The 25064-nt window shown below is 58.8% G+C and overlaps 1 protein-coding gene across 1 annotated transcript; it reads right to left on the reverse strand.

Annotated features, from left to right (window-relative positions):
- Positions 1717-24406, reverse strand: LOC102169725 (kinesin-like protein KIF19). Its single transcript, XM_018040011.1, has 15 exons — positions 24320-24406; positions 24105-24219; positions 23366-23622; positions 21030-21140; positions 18790-18877; positions 17737-17873; positions 17401-17526; positions 16155-16349; positions 14111-14263; positions 13378-13500; positions 11558-11898; positions 8662-8820; positions 7461-7644; positions 2837-3107; positions 1717-1868 (listed from the first exon to the last, which is right to left on the reverse strand). The coding sequence occupies exons 1-15, from the start codon at positions 24404-24406 to the stop codon at positions 1717-1719; spliced, it is 2499 nt and encodes an 832-aa protein (XP_017895500.1).

The following is a 25064-nucleotide window of genomic DNA, read 5'->3' on the forward strand; positions in this document are numbered from 1 at the left end:
TGGCGGGAGGAGGGAGTCTTGCTTGCCCAGCTTTTTCAACGGCGTGGCTTTCGATGACTTGTAACCATCACTGTGGACAAAACTCAGAGGTCTCAGCAGGGCCGGGGCCAGGTCCCCAAGTCCTTCATCCAGTCTTTGGGGCTGTGAGAAAGTAACTTCTGTTGTTTAAGTCACCTGTCTGTGGCATCTTGTTACTGCAGCCCAAGCTGAGGTGGCGACACGCACGGGGGAATGTTAGCTACTGAACCCAGGCGGTGAGCGTGTGGTGTTCAGTCTACAGGTCTACGTTTGGGTGTGTTGGAAACATCGGAGGAAAAGAAAGAAAACCAGAAAAGAGGAGGAAAGGACTGAGGTTGGGAGGAGGTGGCTGATGGTGAAAAGAAACCACATGTGAAATGAAGCTGGTCTTCCGAGCAACAAAGAGCCCAACTTCACAATCGCCCCGTGTGGTGAGGACCCACACTGATTCTCCTTAAACAACTCTGCAAGACTGGACATTAGCCTTGCCTCACAAGATGCGCCCAGGGTTACACGTCAGCGTCTCTGGGTCCCCATCTGGGCTCCACCCCACCCTGGGAACCAGGGGATGCCCATGGCCCTGGGATGGGGGCCCTGTCACCTGTCCGGATGCAGCAGCATGGGGGGCAGCTCAAACTGGGCCCCCCACGGGAGGTCCTCCCTGTCGTCCAGCTGGTCTTGGCTGGGCTCCTCTGGCGGGGGAGAGATGTTCAGAACAGAGCCGTCCTGGGACCAGACAGAGGGCAGGGTGAGGCGGCAGGGACCACAGACACGAGCGGGCTGCATTGTCAAGCAGAGCCTGAGGAGCCACCGCCTCTGGAACGAGTCACGGGCTCCTCCACTGCGCCTCCCATCACAGACAGAAAGGGCCAGAGCCCAGGAAACACGGGGCACAGCCTCGATCCCGAGCAAATCGGTGCATAAAGGAGGTGCTTGCTACCAGCACTCTCGATAGCCGGCAGGGCCTCAGGAAGTCAGACAGAATCACCAGACATAGGAGCCAGCAATCCCGCTCCCGGGGGCGTCACCAAAGAACCGAAAGCAGGACATAAACAGAGTGTGCACCCACTCTGAGAGCAGCCCTATTCACAACAACCAAAAGGTGCAGCAACCCGAGTGCCCATCGATGGGTATGGATAAACACAGTGTGCCCGTCCACACGCTGCACTGTGATTCATCCTGGACACAGAAGGGAGCTCTGGCACCTGCCGGAGCGCGGATGCTCAGTGAAATAAGCTGATAGCAAAGGACAGACACTGGGCGACCCCACTTCTGTGCGGACCCCGGGGGCTCAGGGCCACGGACAGGAGTCAGAGTAGGTGCCGGTGACTGGGGAGGACGGGAATCAGTGCTTGTCGAGTCTAGGTGGTACAACGGACTTTGAGTCCTGCGAGTCGGGCGGGGGGCACTCTTGGGGACCCTGACGCTTACTCTAGGATCCCACGAGGGATCCTTACAACAGCCCAGGGGACAGACCTGCTGTGGGGGCCGCACACAGGGCCCCCCGCCCCGTCCCCGCCAGGGACGCCTCATCTGAAACCTGCCTGGATCCTGGCGGGTGGCACGGCCCCATCCAGCCCCAGGTGCCTCTGGTTCTAGGCAGCCTGGTTTGTGGGGTTTCCGAGTTTCCTCTTCCCTCTACTGGGGCCAGTGCCCCCACCAGGGCTTAGCGCACAGGCCAGGCAGGAGGGAACGGCGTCACACAGCCTGAACCCGAAGCCTACTCACGCGCAGGGAGCTGGCCATCACGGTGTGCAGCAGCAGCAGGCGGTTCAGCGTGCCCGCGTCCAGCTCCCGGGAGTACAGACCGTACTGCTGCTCCAGGGCCTCCGGCACCGCCAGGCCGCTATCTGCGGGAGTCGGGGAAGCAGAGATGGGGTGAAACATTCATCACTTGTTAGAAAGACAGCATCTTTTTTGGAAGTTTGAAGGCAATGCTCCAATCTGATAAAAAGATTTTTCTAGAGAGTGGGGTTTCTGTAGGTCATCTTTGCGTTCCTGTTTTAAACATTTTCTGTTATGTTCATGTATTGCCTTCCAATCATAAAATCATATCATTAGCAATTCTAAAGGATAAATAAACTTCGATTTAAAAGTTAAAGAGCGGGAGTTCCCCGGTGGTCTAGTGCAGTGAGGCCAAAAAGAAAAACATTAAAGAACTTCCCTAGGGCTTCTCCGGTGGCTCAGTGGTAAAGAATTGGCCTGCTAATGCAGGAAACCTGGGTTTGATCCCTGATCTGGGAAGATCCCACGTGCCGTGGAAAAACTAAGCCCGTGCGCCACAAGCACTCAGGTCCACGTGCCCTAGAGCCCACCCGGCTCTGAAACGAGAGAAGCCACCACAGTGAGAAGCCCGCTCCCTGCGACTAGAGGAAAGCCCTCGCGGCAACAGGGACCCAGCAGTCAGAAGCAGATAAACAACAACAGCAGCAACAAGAGGACCACTCCTAGGTGTGCCCAGCAGGACTGAGAACGGGGAGCGGCGGGCGGGGACAGGGCTGGAGACTGGTGCCTCCCGGCCTGGCCTGCCGTGCGGGATCTGACTTTCTGGGGACCGCGTGCACTGCCCACTCTTTCCAGAAAAGCGTTAGGCGCTCAGTCGTGTCTGACACTGTGCGACCCCAGGGACTGTAGCCTGCCAGGCTCCTGTGTCCATGAGATTTTCCAGCAAGAATACTGGAGTGGGTTGCCATTCCCTTCTCCAGGGCATCTTCCCGACCCAGGACCCAGAGATTGAAGCACCAGGGAGTTGCTTTTCCAGAAAGTAACCCTGACAGAGGTGGGGGCCCGAGGAAGGGGCGGCGGGGCGGGGCCTCACCCTGGATCAGCCGCTGCTGCTCCCGGATGACCCGCTCGCACAGGCGTCGGTGCCGCTGGCAGCGCTGGATCACGAAGTCCTTCTGGCACAGCAGGCTCCTCCTGCACAGGCTGCTGGCCTGCAGCCCCGTGTTCTCCACCTCCAGCTCGTGCACCCGGCACAGCAGCCGCAGCACCTCCCGCTGGTCCTCGCTGAGGACCTGCGCCGGCAGCTGCTCCTCCATCTGCGAGGCCTTCTTCTTGGCGTTGGCCAGACGCTGCTCCAGGCCCGCCTGGTGGAGAGGCCAAGGGATCAGGGCAGACGCCTGGGGTCTCTGCTGCCAAGTCCTCTCATCCTTACAGACTCTGGTTTGCCATCGCGCTCACAGAGACACGCGGGATTGACTGTGAGGACGTGCCCCGCATTAACCGTGTCCTTCATTTCCTGTTCTGATGTTGTCGCATCTGGGGACCCTGCTGACTGTGCAGGGACAGCTCCCCCAGAACGGCCAGGTCCTACAGACAGCAAACAACTTGCCCTCAGGCACATCTTTCATGTGCAAACAACTTGCCCTCAGGCACATCTTTCATATGCAAACCAGCCAACCCAGAGCCCACACCCTTCCCTCTCCTCCACAGGCTTCCACAATCTGGGCCACTGTCCACCTGCCCTCATCACCCAGGACAGGTACTGAAAGAGCCAGTTCCCAGGCAGGTTGATAAGAAGTCCAGGGTCCCTGAGGAGAAGAAAGGGGTCTGGGACTCTCAAGGAGGAGGAAAAGACAAACTTCTTTTTCCTCGACATTTTAGTCACATAAAACGTTTTTTTCTTTAAGCCTTGAACTGATGATTACACAACAAAGAACTCAGTTTAAACTCTGTGCTAGGAATTATATAACAACCGTGTGTCCTGCTCGAGGACAGTTTCTCCTTCCTGAAAACCTTCTGACCAATCCTGATATTTCAGAATGTCTATTATGGGAGGGGGTCTGGCAGGACCTTTCTATTGTTAAATTCTAATCCTGTTATCCTAAAATGTAAATTGTGGGAGTAGGTCTGGTAAAATTTTCACAAACTTGAGACATTCTTTTGATTGACCGTAATGACCGATTAGGAAGCGCATGTGACGCCCTTGCTAACACCGGGATGGGGCACTCTCAGTCCCCTCCTGATGTCTACGTCAGAAGCTTTCCCTGTCCCTTTTCTTACTTTGATGAAACTCTGCAAAGCTCTTGAGTGATCAAGCTTGGTCCCTGGTCCCAAAGCTAAATCTTCTTCTTTGGAGATCACAAATTCAACATTGTTCACTATAAGCTATCAGTACCAGACAACCCAGGACAGGCCCTGTGCCCCAGAGCCTGCGGGAACAATCCAGACCAGCCAGTCCTCAGCCTGCCCACCCCGCCTTGTCCACTCCTTCCGCAGAAACCTCAGTGAGGTCTCTGGTCCGCCCTGACCCTCCCTCCCTCTGCCTCCAGCCGCCCTGGGGTCTCCACATGCGGCCCTGCCTGGCATTGCGTGCCCCCTCCTCTCAGGAACTGTGAGTAACAAACGATCTTTCCAAGGCAGTTGTCTCCTGATCTGTTGGCCTCATCTTGAACATTCTTGAATGTTCTATTAATGCATGGGGCATTCTAGAACGTTCTATGCATGCACGGCATTAAGAATAATAATTATTTTTATTGATTTACGTACTTGGATGCGCCGGGTCTTGGTTGCCACGTGCAGGATCTAGTTCCCTGACCAGGGACTGAACCCCAGCTCTCTGCATTGGGAGTGTGGAGTCTTAGCCACTAGACCACCAGGGAAGTCCCTTGCCTGGCACTTTGGAACAGACCCAGGGCTTAACCTTCACCACAGTGTCTGGTGCGGGACACCAAGGCTGCCGGTTTTCACGCTGTGACGCTGTCGTAAGCCGGCCCTGGTCGTCAGAGAGAAGGCTCTGAAGGGGTGCTTCTACAGCCTCTGTATCACAGACTTCTTATCTGAAACTGAGGTCCTGGTTCTCTTGGGCCAAAGCTGGACTTGAGAAGGAGCAGAGAGATGGGAGGCTTAGCTCACCCACTGCAGCCCTGGGCACTGCTGCCCTCTTGCAGAAAGACAGTGGAGGGGGGTGGGGGGGGACTGTGAGGTCTGTGCGTGAGTCAGGGCTCCAGAGAAACAGAACAATATTTATACACGTTTGTGTATATATGTGTTTATATATGTTTGTGTGTATATGAATACATATCTATATATTTATGTACATGTTTGTATGTATATGTATACACACACATACACACACACACACACACACACACACACACTTACATAGAGGGGCACGGCAGCCCACTCCATTATCCTTGCCTGGAGAATCGCATGGACAGAGGCTGGCGGGCTGCCATCTACAGGGTCACAAAGCTGGACACGACTGAAGCGACTTAGATGAGACGGTTGGACGGCATCACCGACCCAGTGGACATGAGTTTGGGTAAATTCCAGGAGTTGGTGATGGACAGGGAGGCCTGGCGTGCTGCAGTCCATGGATCGCAAAGAGCTGGACACGACTGAGTGACTGAACTGAACTGAAGCAACTTAGCACACAGCACGTACATATATATATATATATATACATACATACATATATACATAGACTCAGAGGTGGTTTTTTTGGCTGAGCTGTAAAGCATATGGGATCTTAGTTTTCTGACCAGGGATTGAATCCATGCCCTCTGCAATGGAAGCCTAGAATCTTAGCCACTGGGCCGCCAGGGAAGTTCCCACAGAGATTTATTTTAAAAAACTGGGACTGGCGTGTCCAAAACCCATCAGGCAGCTCAACTGGCTGGAAACTCAGTCGGGAGCCGGTGGTGCGGTCTTGAGGCAGAATCTTCCCTTCTCTAGAATCCTGTGTTTTGCTGGTAAGGCCTTTCAGCAGACTGCATGAGGCCCAGCCACTCTATCCGGGGTAATCTTTATTTATAGTCAACTGACTGCAGATGTTCAATTCACCTACCAAATACCCTCACTCAGTTGTGTCCGACTCCTTTTCGACCCTGTTACAGTATAACCTGCCAGGTTACAGGATAGCTTGCCAGGCTCCTCCATCCATGTGGTGCTCCAGGCACAAATACTAGAGTGGGTAGCCATTCCCTTCACTAGGGATCTTCCCGACCCAGGGATCAAACCTGGGTCTCCTGCATTGCAGGTGGGTTCTTTACCATCCAAGCCACCAGGGAGGCCCAAATACCTCACAGCAGCACCTATATGAGCATTTATTCGATCGGATCCCTGGGTACGACAGCCTGGCCACGCTGACACCTGAAACCATCACCACAGCTCATAGCACCATCCAGTCGCCTAGACAGTGACACTCAGGCCGAAGCTGCCTGATTCCCACCCTCAAATTCACGGTCCTGAATGAGGCCCTGCACCAGCCTTCTGCGTCTTCATCCTCTGGGCCCGAGAAGGGACCACTTTGGGAGAAGCTGGCTCAGCTCCCCTAGCAAGATGCTCCTCTCTTCCTTCCAGAACCATTCCCCCCAAATGAACAGCCCCTCCGCCAGCTCCCTAGCACCCTGCTCTGACATCTATTATCCTGCTGCCATACTGAACTGTACGTAGGTGTGTCTCTTCCCAGGAGACTGACAGCTTAAGCCTTAGTATCTTGTTCATCTTTATGGCGTCGGGGCCTGACACTGAGCTGGACACTTAAAATGTTGATTTGTTATTGGCTGATCAATCAGTCAATTAATTCATCAGTAGCCCACATGTACATGTCAGCACTCAGTGTCTGTACTTGGCTCTCGAAGGCCGTATTCCTCACTGAGGCACGTTATCTGTTTAAGAAGAAGGCGTTTTTCTTATTTTTAAATGTTAGAGGACTTTTGCAGTGAGATCATGTAATCTCCAAATTGCAACAGGCAGATGCAATAATATTAAGAGGTTCTTGGTTTGGCAAATAGCTTTTAAGTGAAATAAATGCTGCCTGCTTTTAGCAACATGACATCATCAGATGCCTTCTCCGCTTGCCTGAAAATACACCTGCTAACATTTAACTAATGGGCTGAAATAGTAGCCAGCTTCACTGGCATTTTCCCCAAAGTCTCCATCAGGAGCCAGTTCTGTCATTTTTCTGAAGTGAGACTATTAGATAACTGGTTATTATATAAATAGCTCATATAAATAGCCGGCTCTTCTCAGAAAAGAGGAATGTGAGAAGAGTTCTCTCTCCGGAGAGGAGCCTGGAGTCTGGGCTTCCTCTGGCCGCACTGCGCTCGTCCCTGAGCCATGGGCCCGAGACCAGCCTCGGGGGAGCCTGCGGGGATGCTGACGGACAGTGCCACAGTCGCAGGCAGAAGGCTCGGGGGACATCACACCGCCACTTGGGCCTCGTTTCCACAGCCCCCGTGACCCCCAGTGTGGCCACAACTCTAAATCGAAAGGGCATGGACCATAGCATCAGACTCAGGTCGGGTCCTGCTCGCTGGGGCTGGGGGACAATCCTGCTCATCTCTGAGCCTCAGTTTCCCCACCTGTAGAATGGTCATGATCAGCCCTACTCTGAATGACTATCGTAGGAGGGCATGGTGCATCAGCTGCGATCAAAGAGCGTTAGCGACTCTCAGCACACGGCTGAGCGCGTGGACGCGCCGTCCGTCTCGCACCTTGAGGGCTGCGGTTTTCCGCTGCTCTGCCAGGAGCATGTTGACCTCCTCCCTGGCCAGGGCCACCTCGTGCGGCTCTGCGGGCTCGCCCTCGCTCCCTTCAGGGCCGGCCTCCAGCGCCTCCTCGTCCCTCTCGGGCGTCCCAGCCCTGGGTGCCAGGTGGTGAGACTTCTCCCGCTCCCAGCTGCAGCCACATCAGAGGGGCCAGGGGTCAGAGTGCAGGCCACTCCCGAGCTGGGGGCCCTGGCATCTGGCCCTGGAGTCCCTGCAAGTCCCAGGTGGCAGGCATGGGCGTGAAAATGGGGCAGAATTGGGTCTGCTATCTGATGCCTTCTATACATATGGAAAACAAGAAGTCATGAGAAACATTGGCAGTAAAGAAGCAGTCAACACTTGTGGCAGGACCGCCAAGTGCAGAACTCAGCAGCCAGCCCAGCATGCCTCCAAAAACGCCAGGGCCGTCAGGGTGACCATGGGCCCCCTGCCCCAGCTCCTCAGCTCTAAACCTTGGAGACTACAGCACGCCCAGGGCTCTGTGAGGACGGACTGGGATGACCCGGCTCAGGCGCCGCCGCCAGAGGTGCACCCAAGGAGCCAGAAATGGAACCTGAACTACTACGAGGATCGAGCGGAAAGCGAGAAAGGAGGACGCGGAGGGGGCGGGCAGGGACAGAGAGGGCTCTGTCCAGCGCAGGTGCCCTGCTGTGTGCCTAATCAAGAAACTACACATGCAGGGAGGACGAGGAGGGGATGGGGAGGGCTGGGGAAGAAGCGGGCTCAGGGCACGGCGCCGGGGCCCGTCAGCGGGTGGACACCTGTCCAGTTGTCCAGGGCAGTCCCACTGACACCATCGCCCCGGTGGAATGGCTAACAGCACCTCCTCGCCCTCCAGGGACCATGGTCCAGATGAAAAACTGCGCGGCCAGTCCCTTTCTACACAGCCAGTCACTTATAGTAGGTATGGACTGCGAGTGAGACTGAACAGTAGAAAGACCCCAGCAAGGGGATGCAGCCTCCACATTCCCTCCGATCTCAGCATCCTCACTGTAAAATGGGGTTGGCCCTAACCTGTTGGGACTGGGCCTGCAGAAAGAAGCCAAAGGGGCCTGGGAGGCTCTCCCACTGGCCCAGCTCAGCCACGGGGAGGGAGATGCAGGAAGGGAGGGTCCCTCTGGTGGAAGTTCCCCTGGGGCTGGCTCACTCGGCGATGGTCAGCAGGTGGCGGGACGTGTCCACGTGCAGCCCGATGCTGGTGTTCTCCAGCTCCACCAGGCTGCGCCGCATCTCCAGCTGCTCCTTGAAGGCCCCGATGAGCTGCGCCCGGATCCTGTTCATCTGCAGGCGGCTGTCCTCCTCTGCACTGGGGGCAGGGATGGTGGCTGGGGCAGAAAGAGAGCCAGCTGCACCAGGAGAAACGCCACCCAGGCCAGGGTCAAATCCATGCTTGCCCAGCAGTGTAGGATCTGGCCCAAGGAGGGGCTTTAAACACAGTGAGTATGGAGGGTGGATGAAACAGGGAGGATGGATGGGTGGATGGGCTGGTGAATGGATGGATGAATGCCTGGATAGATGGATGGATGCATGGATGGATGGATGGATGGATGCGTGGATGGTAGATGATGGGTGGATGGGTGGATGCTGGATGGATGGATGGATGATGGATGGATGGGTGGATGATGGATGGATGACAGATGGATGGATAGATGGATGGGTGGATGGATAAATGGGTGGATGACGGATGAATGGATGGATGGGTGGATGTGCGGATAGTGAATGGAGGGATGGGTGGGTGGATGGATACTTGGGTGGATGGATAAATGGGTGGATGACGGATGAATGGATGGATGGGTGGATGCGTGGATGATGAATGGAGGGATGGGTGGATGTGTGGATAGTGAATGGAAGGATGGGTGGATGGATGGATGGGTGGATGATGGAGGGATGGGTGGATGATGGGTAGATGATGGGTGGATGGATGGATGGATACTTGGGTGGATAACTCAGATGATTTAGACTCTCCATTTGCCTGTTTGGGGCTCAGGTTGCATGGATTTGAGTCTCGGGAATCCCAGGAGTGGGGCTAGGTTATCCATCTCAGCGCTGACCTCTCTCAGGGAAGCGCTCCCAGACTCTCAGTCTGGGCCTGTCTGCCACTTGCTCTGATAACATCCTACCTTCTCCCTGGCAGTCTTCTGTGCATCCATAGTTTTGTGGTATGTTCAGCACCTGCCTTTCCTGCTGGAACGTGAGTTCCACAGAAAAAGCCATTTCTGTTTCCCATGGTCAGCTCCTACCAAGCAGTTGTACGGTGGTTAATCCATGGTTTTCTCTGCCTGTTCCAGCAGTTAGCTCTACCCTGGTCATATGCCGTCAGTTCCCCTGACCTTGAGGGCAGTGGTCAGGGGGTAGTTTCCTTGAACATCAAGCAGTCTGGAATTGGTGAAATAAATTGTGATGCACTCAGCTGAGCACCAAAGAATTGATGCTTTTGAACTGTGGTGTTGGAGAAGACTCTTGAGAGTCCCTTGGACTGCAAGATCAAACCAGTCCATCCTAAAGGAGATCAGTCCTGGGTGCTCATTGGAAGGACTGATGCTGAAGCTGAAACTCCAATATTTTGGCCACCTGATGCAAAGAGCTGACTCATTTGAAAAGACCCTAATGCTGGGAAAGATTGAGGGCAGGAGGAGAAGGGGACGACAGAGGATGAGATGGCTGGATGGCATCCCCGACTCAATGGACATGGGTTTGGGTGGACTCTGGGTGTTGGTGATGGACAGGGAGGCCTGGCGTGCTGCAGCTCATGGGGTCACAAAGAGTCAGGCACGACTGAGCAACTGAACTGAACAGATAACCAAATCATCGCAGTTATCGAAACAAAGCACACGGAATGCTAGGAGACGCTCGTACAGGAAGGCCCCTGGTAGAGCTGTGGACACCAGCACCCCACTGCTGTGCTAGGCTCGCCAGAGCAGGACCCAGTGGAAGCCCCTCGTGCCCTCACCATGAGACCCCTCACCCTCTCCATGGAGCTGCCCACCTCCTCAGGCCACCAAGCCGAGCCCCAGTGACTAACAGACCAGCAGGATGAGAACAATTTTACAGCATGTCCCCCTGTTGACCCCTGACCCCAGACAAGCCCCAGTCTCCCAGTCATCACCTGGTTTTATAGATTCTCTACAAGGACCCACTGACCACTGCCAGCAGTCCATGAAGCCCTCGGCTGGCCCCATGGGACTCAGTCTCGTCAACAACAGGCCCTCTTCTGTGAAATCTTCTTCACTGTCTTGCTCCAACAGAAACTCGAGTCCCAGATCCACCAAAGAGAAAAAGGCACCCATGTGGGCAAGGGGGTTACATGACTAGAGAGCCCCAAAGTGCCCATCAGAAGGGGCAGGACAAGCAGACTCTAGTATGGACATTCCTGCCCCTTATTATCCATTTAATACTACTTGATGTTTTAATGTTAGACAGCCCAATAAGTGAGAGCAGTTCCGATCTGTGTCTCTGTTTCCTGATGCAGTTGGGAATTTTTTCCTATGTTTACAGCCACTAGAAACTCTCTCAATTGCCTGTCCATGTCCTCACCTATATTTGTAAATTGGGCTGTTTGTTCTTTCTTGCATGTGGTGTGCTCAGTTATGTCCAACTCTTTACGACCTCATGGACTGTAGCCTGCCAAGCTCCTCCAGCCAGTGGAATTTTCCAGGCAAGATACTGGAGTGGGTTGCCATTTCGCGCTCCAGATCTTCCCGCCCCAGGGGTCAGACCCGAGTCGCCTGCGTCTCCTCCACTGGCAGGCAGATCCTTCACCACTGCACCACCTGGGAAGCCCTTTGTTATTGCTGATTGAATTTTCAAAAGTCCTCTATTTACTACGGCAAAACTTATCCTAATAAGCCAAAAGAAGTGTGTGTGTACACACCTGTCTACTTAACTTCATTACAGGTATTTTTTTAAGGGCATCTTTTAAACTTACTGATGAATTTTAGAGTAACTCTATGGTATGCTCTCCTCCAAAAGGAGGCCTCCGAGATCAAACCGGTTTGGGGAGAAGGGAGGCCTGGACACAGCTGCCCAGTGCGTGTGGGTTTCACTTTGGGGCAGAAATGGTCCAGAGCAAGACAAGAGGAGGAGGCTGCCCCACACAGTGGGTGTGCCGAATGCCAGCGGATGAAGCATTCGATTTAAGGGGTGGGACGCTCAGCAGGGACCCCCCGCCAGGCAGGAGAAGGCCGTGGGCCCAGGGCAGCGCCACGGCAGGAGGCGCAGGTGTGCTGGCCCTACCTTGAGCATCCCGGCTGCCAGGCTCGCCCCTCCTCTCCCTCTCCCGCCTCTCCACCTTGGCCTTGAGGCGCTGGATCTGCCCGCGCAGGTCGGAGGTGACGTCCGTGTGCTGCGCGATGTGGCAGGACACGCTCAGCAGGTTACGCTTGACCTGGTGGCCGGACGCGACCGAGGTCAGGGCCCGCGGCTGCCCTGGGAGAGACTCCTTTCACGCCATGGGAACACGCAAGCACGTTTCATAAGGAAAACTCAAATCAGCCCTCTTCAGCCTTAAAAGGGAAGGCTGGAGGCTTAAAAGGGAAGGCTCCGACACCTGCTACCACATGGGTGGACCCATGACGAGAAATGGAATAAGCCAGACCCAGAAGGAAAACACTGTAGGGCCCAAGTGCGAGGTCCCTGGAGGAGCTGGGTTCACACAGACAGACAGGGGGAGGGTGGCGGTCACGGGTCGGGGGAGGGGAGAGGGGGTTACTATTTAATGGGAACAGAGCTTCAGTCTGGAGATGAAACGAGTTCTGGAGATGACGGTGGTGATGGGTGTACAACAAACTGCTGTACCTAATGCCACCAAACTGTGCTGTTCAAAACGGTTAAAGTGGTGGACTTTATGTTACATACATTTTCCCATAGTTTAAAAAATATACAGTCCAACAAGAGGTTTTTGAAAGCCCTCTCCGTGGGCAGCCACTGCTACCATTTTCGTGTGCCCCTCCTAGACCCTTTTCTGTGCGGTGTCGTGTGTATACACGTACACATGTCTAGAGAGATACATGGTGAGCGTGGGGGTACATTCTGCTTTGGGGCATTTATATGAATTATATCAGACTGTAGCTGCTACTCTTTAACTTGCTTTTCTGGTTCAACGAAGTGTCTTAGAGGCTGGCTGTCTGCATGAGCTCCTCCCTGTGCTCTGTAGCAGCTGCAGAGAGGGCCAGAGCCGGGGGACACACTGCATACTCCCAGGGACATGGAGCTGTCCCGACCTCTTCCGGGGCCCTTTAAGGCTCTCCTGTGACACAGCTTTCCTGAGCACATGGGTCTGTGTTTCTCTTCGGTGACATTGCTGGTTACGGGGCACACGCACTTGACCTTTAACCAGACGTGCTCACTGGCCCCCAGTCTGCACAGACATGCTTTATCACCCGTGGCTCAGCTCCCCTGCCTGACCAGTCCCCTTCGGTGGAAGACCCCCCTGAATCCGGCCTTCTCTGTTATTCTTCCTTGCAGCACCCCGCAGCTCTCTTAGAGAGCGCCCGCCACAACAGGAAGCAGTACATTTGTCTGTGCGGGTTTATGTTTCGCAGCTGCCTCCCCTCTGCTGGGCTCGGGGTTTGCATGGGAGCAGAAGTTCTGGTGATGATGGTTTTGTCAGGGCGCTCAGCTCAGAGCTGGGCACTGGGAAGGCTCATCACAGCTTGGCTGACCAATAATCGTCATCATCATCGTCAGATAACACCTATCATGCGTTGGCCACTAATACTGTACTGTACTGGACCAAGCTCACACAGCTGGAAAGGCGCCTGCCCCAGAGATCAGAGGGAGAGCTGCAGAGTCCATGAGCAGGTGGGAGAGCGGAAGAGAGGGATGGGGAGGGAGAGGGAGAGGGGAGCAGGGGCGAGCGGCTCACCCTCGTCTTGATGTTCTTGGCCCGGTAGGCATACAGCAGGGTGGTCCGCGACTCCTCGAAGTGTGTGCTGGCCGGGCTGATGTGGGCGATCATCACGGTCCGGCTGTTCCCGCCCAGGGCGTCCTGCTCGGGCAAGGTGCCAGCTGGGGTTAACGGGAACCGGGCCCCCACTTGCCTGGTGGTGCCACCCTTCCCTCGCCTGTACCAAGCTCTGCTGGACCGTCTGGGGTTCCTGCTCCAAAGTCTGAGAAAGGCAGCCGAGTTGGACCAAGAGTCAGTGCTCGGGAGGCAACACTCAGGATGAGACAGGACCTGGGGTAGGCCTATCCCATCTGCAGTTCACTCAGATGCGAGCAGATGTGGCCAAGAGGCCACACCTCAGGGCCACTTATTTATTGCTTTGCCTATCTGTCTTCCTCCACCCTGCTTTCTACAGAATGGAGGTGACAGCACTCAGCTCGGTATGGAGAGGAAATTCTTCATGGTCAGACTGTCTGCCATGGGACAGGCAGCCTCGGTGAGACAGTGAGCTCCATGTCCCTGGGAGTATGCAAGCATGGGCTAGACTACACTCACAGAGATGGAGGGGAATCGAGCAGAGAGCAGAGGTGGTTTCTACAGTGTTTTCCTGCCCTCAGGGGTTCCTTCCTGCCCTCAGGGGTTCCTGGAAGGGCCCTTTGGCCCAGGTAAATCTTGAAAGATGCAGTCAGATGCTGCAGCCATGCCTTCGTACCTTCAGCAGACGCGTCAGTTTGCTGTCCCGGAAGTTCACATACTGCGCCCGGCTGCCTCCCTTCTCGCTGAGTGCGTTGATGCAGTTGCCCAGCGCCAGCAGGGAGCGGTTGATGTGGGCACCCTCCTTCATTCTCTTGCCTTGGTTCTGGGTCTGCAAGAAGAGAGGCCGCTGGTGGGGAGGTGGTCCTCACCCTCGTCACCTAGGATGTGGGCGCCCTCCTTCATTCTCTTGCTTTGGTTCTGGGTCTGCAAGCAGAGAGGCTGCTGGTGGGGAGGTGGTCCTTACCCTCGTCACCCAGGGCAGGTGCCAGTCAGCCAGGGACATCCCTGTGCTCCGGAGCCCACTACTCTCCCGTGCTCAGCCTGTTTCCATTGAAACCACGAGAAAGACTGGTCCACGGTTTCCCCTTGTTCTCTCTGCCTCCTGGCCGACCCTGGTGCCTCCCAGTGGGGCACTCATGGCTTCTGATGCCCCCTCCTCTTGGGAACTGTGAGTAACAGACTATTTTTTCAGTGGTAGCTCTCTTCTGACGGGTTGGCCTTACTGGATCTCAAATTTCATACTGTATTAACACAATACACTGACTCTGTTGGCCTCTGGGCCAGCTGCCCAGGCTCTGCTCCTTCCAGCAACCCAGGCACCAGGGCCGGGCCAGGTGATGGGCAGATGAATGAATGAATGAGTGAAGCAGTGTAACGGTCACTAAGCCCTGAGGCCTCGGAGTACTCAAAGTGCAGTGCAAAGTGAAGTGAAGGGAAGTGAACTCGCTCAGTCGTGCCTGACTCTTTGACCCCATGGACTGTAACCCACCAGGCTCCTCTGTCCATGGGATTTTCCAGGCAAGAATACTGGAATGGGTTGCCATTCCCTCCTGACCCAGGGATCAAACTTACCGGGTCACCCGCAAACTGGATTATAAATATCAGTAGTGAAAGGCAAGGATTGGGGCCAGGCCCCTCCAGGCCCAAAGCCCAGATCCATCTAATACCTTTGTGGAGGTGAAGTCACACGACCTCGGGTCTCAGCCCTGCATTTGTACACTGGGCACGAGGCTCTCCGCCCTCTGGGCATTGGGTGATTATGCCAGTGATGAATGCTAAGTGCGTTGTTCTATAGGCACTGAGTCTGTCTGTTCTGTGACCCCGTGGGCTGCAGCCCGCCAGGCTTCTCCGTCCATGGGATTCCCCAGGCAAGCATACTGGAGTGGGCTGCCATTTCCTTCTCCAGTGGATCTTCCCGACCCAGGGATTGAACCCGCGTCTGCCGCACTGGTAGGCGGATTCTTTACCACTGAGCAACCAGGAAAGCCTGGTGCGTTAGAAAGACATAAAATGTCCCTTGTTGGTAACATTACTGTTGTTCTGACTTGGCCGCCGTCAAGCGCCATCTCTGTTACTGGCGCTGGGCTAGGATCTGCCTTCAAAGAACGCTCCGCCCTGGGGCAGAGGCTCGAATAGTCCTGATCTCCCGCAACAGGTACCGCGGTGCGGCGGGTGGGACGCGGGGGCTGGGAGTTTCCGCAGCGGGTGGGCGGGACCTAGGCGGGTGGGCGGGGCTGGCGGGAGGAGTAGGCGTGGCCGCTGTGGTGGGCGGGGCCCCGGCGGACATCCCGACAGCCCCCGCGCAGGCAGCGCGCTCTCCGCCTGAGGGGCTTGCTCTCACCCGCCGAACTCCTGGGGCCTTTCGGGCTCGGCCCTGAGGACCCCCTTCCTCTGGGCCCCGCAGCCTCCGTGTGACCCGGAATCTCGAGGCTCGGGGCTCCCGGTGCTTCATTATCAGCTCGCGCGTCTGCCTCCCGGCCGCGCCCAGGGGCCGTGAGCTCCCCGAGGGCGGGCCGGGGTGTCGCCCATCTTTGGGTCTGGTGCCCTGAGGCCCTGCCGCGCGGGAAGCGCTCCGAGGCGGCCTGGCGCCCAGCGCCTGCCGAGGACGCGTTAGCCCGGCTCTCGCTCGGCGGGCGCCTCCCCGGGGCCGGGCGCTGTTCTAGGTGCTGGAGACGCCGCGGCACTGAGGGGCTGCCTGACGGGTCGGAGAGGACGCGCACCTGGGACGCCCGCTCCGAGCCCGCCAGGTCCACCATGAAGAGCCTGCCGACGCGCACCTCCTCCGCCGGGTGTGCGCCGCGGCCGCGCCGGCGCACGATGACCTGCAGCACCGCGTGCGAGCGGGACGACGTCTTGTTGGTGGCCGTGGGCTCCTGCGTGCGCTGCCGGTTGCCTTTGGTGAGGAGCTGCATGATCTGAGGACAGCCAGGAGAGGGCAGACGGTCAGGGGCTCCCGGGCGGCCGCAGGCTCCCTGCAGAGCAAGAGAAGCGGGGGTGCGTGCGCCCCTCGAGCTGCTTTGAGACGCTCTTCCCCAGCTGGTTTGCTGATGGTGGCAGAACCGCGTCCAGCAGAGGCCATTTCTGGCTTGCGGCATGAAGTGATTAGTTAACCGAGTCAGCAAATCCAGCATAAAGGGCACGTGTCGGATCGCTCACACGTGTACCACCCCGCCGGCGGCCGCTGCCCATGACAGACATCACCAGTGGATCACCCAGCTCTTCCCCGCTGAGCCCTCTTCCATACCGAGCTCCGGGCAGTTGTAGGATTTGCTGGAGCTGGCAGATGGACGGAAACTCACTTGTGCACAAGTAGCTGTGGAAATTAAGCTAGTGAGCCTCTGCTGGGTACCTACTGTGTGCCGGCCATGCTAGGACCACAGAGCATTGTGGAGAGAGACTGACACAGCCACTGAGATTAAAGAATAGGGGAGCAGGTCCCTCTCCCACCCCTGGAGTCCCACAGGCGGGACTGTGCTAAGGGTGGGTGGCCTCAGACCTAAGCCAGCATGGCTGAAGGCTGGGGGACAAGGAGTGTGTGCTGTTTGTAGAAGCCACTGAAGGGTCTGAACAGGTGGGAGACCCACCTCAAAGACTGCACAGAGAGACTGGAGGAGAGAGAGCGAGAGAGGGCCGGAGAAGTCTTTCCAGCTCACCCTCTTTATGGGAGCAACCCTTGGGTTCAGGGTGGCAAACGGATTTCAGACTTGACTGGCTGTGACTGCCTGCAGTGGTGTAGAAAGGGGGTCCCCCGCCTGCATATGAAGGCGGAGGGAAGAGTGCGAGATCCATTGCTGAGGTCAGCCCTGAGCACAGATTAGCAGAGCGGGGACATGGCACAGAAGCTTGCTGCACCCTTAGCTCAGAAGCCGCCTTGGAGCTGTGTGTCTGGTTCTACTCTGCGAGGCCTGGTGAGCGTGGCTTTCGTGGAGGAGCCACATGTCCTTCCGTGGGCCCTGTGACCCTCACCTCCTGGGCGTTGGAGGTTGAGACCTCTGTGATGCCTGCAATCTGGATGCTGCCCCTAGAATCTTCCCGCAGGTCCAGAAACCCCGAGGACGGGCTCAGGAGGTCCCGGATCACTTCGTTATAAATCTAGGGTGAGACAGAAGCGCTGGCGGCAGCAGGTTTCGTGCAAAGGAGGCGCCGGGGCTTTCATCTATCCCTGGGGCTTTGCATCTCTAGAGAAGTCTCAGATGCCCTGAGGTTTCCCACAGGCCAGGGGGATTTGGGGGTAACACGCGGGGGTCTGCAGTCACGATCAGGTCCATTTCGCAGACAGGGCAGCCGAGGAGGGCGGCTCACCTCGAGGTAAGACATGGACACGCTGCAGTCCGTGCTGTCACGGGTCTCCTCGATGGCCTGGAAGAGGCCACTGAGTGTCTGCAGGTAGATCCCAGGCTCCGTGTCCATGCCTAGCATCGTGTGGGTCTTGCCAGCGCCTGCAAGAGGAGGGGGATGCCCACCTAGGCTGGGCTCCTGAGCTGGGCTCGGCCCCTCCCTGAGCCTGGTCACACCTGCTACCTCTATCGTGCAAACCGTCCCGGCCACTCTGACATGCTTGGTTTCCATTTCGGAAACAAGAACAAAAATACCCTCTCTGAACAGCCTGATGGCTGCTCTGGGGAAGAAGACCTGGGCAGCGAAAGTGGAGGACATGAAGCAAAAATGCAGACAGGGTCAGAGGAGGGGCCAGAGAGACGGCTGTCCTCCTCTCCAAATGCACTTTGAGATGTTTGTGTCGTTCTCACGACAGGAGCGTTAATGTGTGTGTTACCTTCAGGGTCACCTCCCCTTACCTGTTGGCTCTGTGGGAGAGGGCCAGTTGGCACCTTCCCTGGAGCCCAGCAATTAGCAGGCGCCCCCTGATGTTTGTTGAATGAATGGATGAAATAAACAAGCTGTGATTTCAGACCAAGGCTTCTCAGTGCCTCAGTTTCCCCACCTGCACAAGCAGGGGGTTAAGGCCCATCCAGCTCTGACCCTCCATGAGCCTAGTTCCCAGGAGGAGAAGCAGCTTAGCCCTATGAGCATTTGCCAACCCCAACTGGTAACTGCAGAGACGGAATCTGTGGTTCTCACGGGCAGCAAAGCGTCGGCTTGGGCTGAATTCCGGACTCAGTCCCGCCTGCTCTCTGACCGCAGGGAAGTTCCTTTACCTGTGTGAGACTCAGTTTTCTCATCAGCGACAGGGGACTTGTTCTACCTGCCTTTCAGGACTGCTGCAAGGACTAAAAGGGGCCAGGCGCAGAGGGGCCCGCGCGCGGCCGGCCCTGAGGAAGCAGGCGCTCTGTGACGCTGTGAGGAGTCCCGCCGCCACCTCCTTCCCTCCCTCCCAGGACACTGCCCTGGCGGTACCTGAGGGGCCGTAGGCGAACACCGTCGCGTTGTATCCAGAAACCACGCCTTCCACTAATTGCTGGGTGGTGGCCAGGTACACGTCCTCCTGCGGACAGACAGACAGAAGACAGTCAACACACAGTCTGACCAGAGTCAGGCACCTGGCTGTTCGCAGAGGCCGAGTGTGTGGTGCCTCAAAGGCCATGCTCCTCCTGGACACGGACAGGCAACCCATGGAGGAGGAGGCCAGTCCAGACGGGGCCCGAGCCCCACCCAGTCCACAGACACACGGCCTGGCGCGCCAAGTGCCCCGGAGGAGACCACGATGAAGGAGCATAGCACGGGAGCGTGAGCGATCCACCGCGCGCCGACAGGCCTGACGGGTTTGGTTCCAAACAGCTGTGAGTCCTTCCCAGGGTTTCTGTATGAACTAAGAGAAGCCAGGAAGAATGCAAAGGACTGGGAACGGGGCTGGAAATCTGGGAAGAGCGTTATGGTTCCTCTCGGACAAAACTGGGACGAGGGAGGGAAAGTTTCGGGCTGGCGAAATTTAACTCAGGGCAGCACTACGCAACTCTAGGAGTGTGTGGGTAGTAAGCTCCCTGTCCACAGGGGTAGTCAAGGAAGGACGCCTTTGGGGCTGGTGTCTGAGGGTATGGGGGTTGGGCTGGACTGGGTAGAAAGGACAGTCCCCCTTCTGCTTTCCCTGAGTGCCGCCCCCCTCCCAGACTCCACTCTGCATCTCTGTCCCACCGTCCCTGGCCAGTGACCCGGCTTAGAGCGTCTGAGCCCTGGTAGGGCAGATGCCAAAGCTGGTGCCGCTTCCCTCCATCCTTGGACTTACACGGTCTGGGACCTTGTCCCGGCTCTACAGGTCTCTACCCATGTGACCTCAGCCCCCTTGCTGACCTTAAGCTCTCCCTTCCTTCCCTGAAAAATGGGGGTAATATCACCATGTACTTTCTAGGGTTGCCGTGACACCTGTAAGACAATGCGTGCCAAGCACTTTGAGCACGACACTTGGCAGACAACAGCTGCTCAAGAAATGGCAACCACCGGCCACTTCTACTTTCGATGCCCTGCAGGTCTCAGGGGCAGAAGAAACCTGTCTGCTCAGAGAGCCGGGCCTGCCACGCTGGCGGGGCTGTGAGCCCCTGTGGGCGGGGCTGTGAGCCCCTGTGGGCGGGGCTGTGAGCCCCTGTGGGCGGGGCTGTGAGCCCCTGTGGGCTGGGAGTGTGAGCCCCTGTGGGCGGGGGTGTGAGCCCCTGTGGGCGGGAGTGTGAGCCCCTGTGCGCTGGCGGGGCTGTGAGCCCCTGTGTGTGAGCCCCTGTGTGTGAGCCCCTGTGTGTGAGCTCCTGTGCGCTGGCGGGGCTGTGAGCCCCTGTGTGTGAGCCCCTGTGGGCAGGGCTGTGAGCCCCTGTGTGTGAGCCCCTGTGGGCGGGGGTGTGAGCCCCTGTGGGTGGGGGTGAGCCCCTGCGGGCTGGGAGTGTGAGCCCCTGTGGGCGGAGGTGTGAGCCCCTGTGTGTGAGCCCCTGTGTGTGAGCCCCTGTGCGCTGGGAGTGTGAGCCCCTGTGGGCGGGGGTGTGAGCCCCTGTGGGCGGAGGTGTGAGCCCCTGTGTGTGAGCCCCTGTGTGTGAGCCCTGTGCGCTGGGAGTGTGAGCCCCTGTGGGCGGGGGTGTGAGCCCCTGTGCGCTGGCGGGGGTATGAGCCCCTGTGGGCGGGGGTGTGAGCCCCTGTGCGCTGGCGGGGGTGTGAGCCCCTGTGCGCTGGTGAGAGTGTGAGCCCCTGTGGGCGGGGGTGTGAGCCCATGTGGGCTGGGGGTGTGAGCCCCTGTGGGCGGGGAGTGTGAGCCCCTGTGGGCGGGGGTGTGGGCCCCTGTGTGTGAGCCCCTGTGTGTGAGCCCCTGTGAGCAGGGAGTGTGAGCCCCTGTGGGCTGGGAGTGTGAGCCCCTGTGGGCTGGGAGTGTGCCCTCGCCTGGTATGGACAGGCCCCGGCTTTGCTGGACGGCTGCGTGGTGGGCAGATGGCTGGAGGCCATGGAGGAGGGAGTGGGAAGGTGGTACAGCTGGGGCACCTGGCAGCCCCGCGTCTGTGGAAGGGGCCTCCTGCCCCCTGCCCCTGAGCTGGCCCAGGGACCAACCTCCCTGTCCATCAGGGAGGCTGTGAGGCGTCACGGGTGAGGCCGCCCGGCCAAGTCCTCCCGCGTGAGGACAGCTTGGTGGGCCTGGGCCAGCAGGGTGTTGGGTGGGGGGTGGGCACCTGGGACGCGTGCTGGTCGAACACAACGTCGAAGATGAAGGTCTTCTCCCGAGACCGGTGTGTGCGCAGCGGGTCCTCAGGGTCCTCGCTGGGGTCCATGAGCACCACCATCTGGGAACCGTGAGGGGCGGGGGTCGGCTCCCGGGTCAGGCAGAGGAGCCCAGGCCTGGCTCTCGCCCTTGACAGCATCCAGGGCTTGGCCCGTGGCCGGGGCCGGGCTGCAGGTGCCTGGCACCTGCGGGCAGCCTCCCCACTTCCGTCTGCCGGTGAGGGCACAGCGACCTCAGAGCCGTGGCCGTGACCCCCGCCCCCCCCCCCCCCCCCCGCCAGGCCTCCCAGGCTCTGCCTCCAGCCCTCACACACCAGCGCCCCACCAATGCCCACCTGTCAGGCCCTGCCGGATGGCACCCTGGACATCAGTGGACAGCCAGCCTGGGTGCTGAGGGCTGGGGAAGAGCCCCACCAGCCATAGCGCCCCCAGTCGTGCCCTGCAGGTGGGGGCCAGCTCTGTGGGCGGTGGAGCCCGGAGCCAGGGGCGTTGCGCACAAGCCTGGGGATGTGCGCCTGCGTGTTGGCCTCTTGCTCGGGGGCTGCGCCCCCCAGAGGCGAGGGGAGACAGAGGCGCGGGCCGCCGAGGAGGAGGGCAGGGCCCACCAACCTCGGGAGCCTGCCTGTCCCTCTGAGCGCCTCGGCGCCCCCTCCCCAGGGTACCTCCTTCCTCACATAAATACGTAATTATAGAGCAAGGTGTACGAGGCCCCTGGGGACAGGGAGGTTCAAAAGAGCCCTTCCCTGGGCACTGGGGGCACGGCATCTAGAGACCCAGGAGCTGTTTACTCTGGCACGGGGCCTGGGGTACCCAGGGCGTCTTAGGGGCACGACCGGGTGGACTGAGCGCCCTGCCCCTGGCCGCCTGCCCATCTCACCCAGAGGCGGCCAGAGCTCTCTGGGAGGAGGTCAGTCCATCCTCACGACGGGCCATGTGCCAAGATCTGGACTGGGGAGGGCACGTCGACAGCTACTATGGATTCTGCCAATTGTTTGCTTTCCAGTTATTCCAAAGGTCGTGCCTGCCTCCTCTGCTCATGTGGGTTTAATCAGTGAGGCCCGCGCAGTTTGAGCGTGAGGACTCGTCCGCCTGGGGACCTGCAGCCCCTCTGCCCTGGCTCTCGGCTGACTGTGGGGCCTAATCGCCCTGCCTCTGCAGAGCGCGGGCCCTGGGAATCTGCCCATCTCTGCTGCTGGGGAGTCGGCCCCCACGTCCCGCCTCCCAGGGCGGTCTCGTCATAAGCTTAGTTACATCCGCGCTGACTCCATGTTAAGACTGTGTACATGCTCTTCACGGCTCAGCCAAAACCTTTCCTGCAAGACTGTGCCCCCTCAGTCTAATGCAGCTTCGTCAGGCCTCCGTGAACTCAGCGCTAAGCCACCCCGGCCTCTCTGCGAACCGCGTCAGCACCTTTACCCCCGACGTCCATCCTGTCCTCCTCCCGCGGTGTCACCCCAGCGACTCACTGCCGGCTCGGCTGGGCGCCCCCACCCGGTGGGCAGCCTCAGCCAGGCGCCCGGCCCCCGGGCTCCTTTGCAGACTCATCCTGGGAGCATCCTGGCACAGCTGCCCGCTGAAGGCAAACGGGGGGATGCAGTTCAGGCACCACGTCTGCCCCTCCCCCGGATTTGGCATTTATTCCGGCCAGTGGCGACCACGGGCACCAGCACCTTGAAACCACGCTTAGCGCTCGGCTTCTGAGCCGGTCTCCAAGGAGCGGGAATCCTTGGCGACGTGGCAGCCGGCGAGCCCCCCGTCCTGCAGTGCGGGGGTCGGTCACCTGGCCCCTCACATCTGCACACGCAGCCCCACCTGCTATACCACGGGCCCTGCTGGCCCATCCCGGTGCTGCCCACCTGGCTCCGCGTGCTCCCGCACTGGGGCCTGGAGCGGCCTCTGGAGGGCCCCTCCCCAGACCACCGCCTCTCCCGCCTCCTCCACGCCGCTCAGAGAGGCTGCTCCTGCCGCCTCTGGCTGCTTTATTCTCTGTGTGCTCAGCTCCCCGACCTCAGATTTTTATCTCTTGCTTGACGCCCTGCTCCATTCCCCCCTCCCAAGTATGAAGGGAGCTGGGGCGGTGGGGTCGGCAGGGCGGAGACTGAGGGGATCCGGCCCTTGAGTCCCCCCTGGCTCCACCCCAGTGTGTGGGGCGCCCGCCGCTGTGAGCTCTGATGTGAGCTTTTCTGGAGGGGAGGGTGGAAGGAGTGAGTGGACGGGAGAGGGGCCTGAGGTGGGTGACCAGGCGCGGGGGTGGGGGTCGCGCTCTGCAGCCCTGTGACAGCCTCACCTGGTCCCCCACCTTGCGGGCGATGACGGCGGCCCCTTCCTCCAGTTCTGTGTCGTTGAGCGGGCGGATCCGAAGTGCCACCTGTGGGCAGGACGCCGCAGCAGCTGCCTTCCCGGGACCCAGGGAGGAGCTCCCCGTCCTTCCAGGCCACAGAGGCCCCGGCCCAGCACCCACCCCCACCTCCGGTGAGCCTCCCACTCCTGGTGAAGCAGTCAAGGCCGCTGAACCCCACAGGGCGCTGACTTCCTTGTCCACGGCTCAGGATGGTGCTCAGAGGAGCACTATGATCAGGTGACCCTCCTTAGTCTGAACTGGGGATACTGAGGCACAGACAGGTAAAGTCACACACCTCACCCTGGCTTCTTCACCCACCACCCGAGGGGCCCGAGCCTTCCTGCAGGTTGTGAGCACTTTCAGAGCAAGAGTTGGTTTTCTGAGTAGAAAAGCCCTGGGCTCTGCCTCCCATCCTTCTCTGCCCCCACCCCCCTCCACCCGGGCTCTAAGGGGGTCCGACAGGAGACCCCGGGGATCTTGCTGACGCAGGCTACAATCTTGCTTGGGTGTATGAGCCGTGGGCCCCAGCAAGCCAGTGCCTTGCTCCTGGGCCTCTGCCTTCTCGTCTGGGAGATGGGGAAGTCCCTCCTGGCAGAAACGGGACTCCCAGACCTGGGACTGGGACACGACGGGGTCCCTTGGTGCTGAGCCTACAGGTCAGGGTGCGTCCCTGGCCTCCACTCACCCCACCGTCTAATGGACTGAGCCTGCACGTCACCTAGGGGACGGGTGAGGAGCAGGGGGGTCACCAGGTCCTTATGGAGGACGGCTAAGCAGAGCAGGGACAGAGCAGAGCAGAGCTGAGCGGATGGGGGCCCGGGCTGATGACAGCAGGTCATCGGGGGCAGCGGGTCAGGAGGAGGCAGCCGAGGGCTGTCCTGGCGCGCGGAGGAGGCTCACCGTGAGCTGCTGGGCCTTGGGCTCCATCTCCCCCATGGCTGGGCTGCCCCGGGCCGGGGAGGGGCCGGGAGCAGGGCGGGAGGGCATGGCTGGCTGTGGACGGGAGCTGCCTGCTCCCTGCTATCCTGGCGAGAGACCTGTTAGCCCCGCCCCACGCCAGTGGCGTCACCAGGGCCCCTGGGACCCAGCTCGTCCCTGAGTGTCTCAGCAACTCGGGGACCGCCTGCGTGGTTCTTTGGGGGGGGACCCTGTGCTCCCCCCTGCCCTGCAGGTGTGCCCGCCTGAGCCCCGGAGCTGTTCCTCCAAAGGGGGACACATCCGATGACATAACCCCCTAAGAACACTTCTTGCCGAAGGCATGTCCACAGCAACCTTAAAATGAACCTGCAGGGTGTTTTTTTTTATTACGATGTGGTTTTTAAGCCCCTTTCCCACATTGCTTGTCTGCACACACTCAGGGCCCGCTCCCCTTAACCCTCAAGCGAATTTACTTCTTAAGCGCCGTGCCCAGCTTTTCCACTGCAGCCTCCAGGGAAGTCGCTGCACCGGGAACCGAGCTGGCCGTGCCTGCCAGGTGGCGCTGCTCGGCCGTGCGCCAGGTGGCGGCAGCAGCGGAGCGAGCGCTGGTGAACCTGAACCGCTGCATTTCAAAGCATGTCGCGGAGGCCAGATCCGCGAACTCTGACCTCAGGGTGGGGAGGGCCCAGAGGCCCCTCCACGCGCGGGGCTGGCCCTGAGGTCGAAT

Source organism: Capra hircus, chromosome 25 (assembly GCF_001704415.2).
Source record: "Capra hircus breed San Clemente chromosome 25, ASM170441v1, whole genome shotgun sequence".
NCBI lineage: Eukaryota > Metazoa > Chordata > Mammalia > Artiodactyla > Bovidae > Capra > Capra hircus.

What these genes read in the sequence shown, in the direction of transcription:
- LOC102169725 (XM_018040011.1), bottom strand. Translation starts at nt 24,406, where the DNA reads ATGCCCTCCCGCCCTGCTCCCGGCCCCTCCCCGGCCCGGGGCAGCCCA. An exon ending in GCTCGGAGCGGGCGTCCCAG is followed by an intron (nt 14,264 to 16,154) that starts GTGCGCGTCCTC and finishes CTCTTCTTGCAG; the next exon opens with ACCCAGAACCAAGGCAAGAG. An exon ending in GGAAAACCGCAGCCCTCAAG is followed by an intron (nt 3,108 to 7,460) that starts GTGCGAGACGGA and finishes CCTCTCCACCAG; the next exon opens with GCGGGCCTGGAGCAGCGTCT.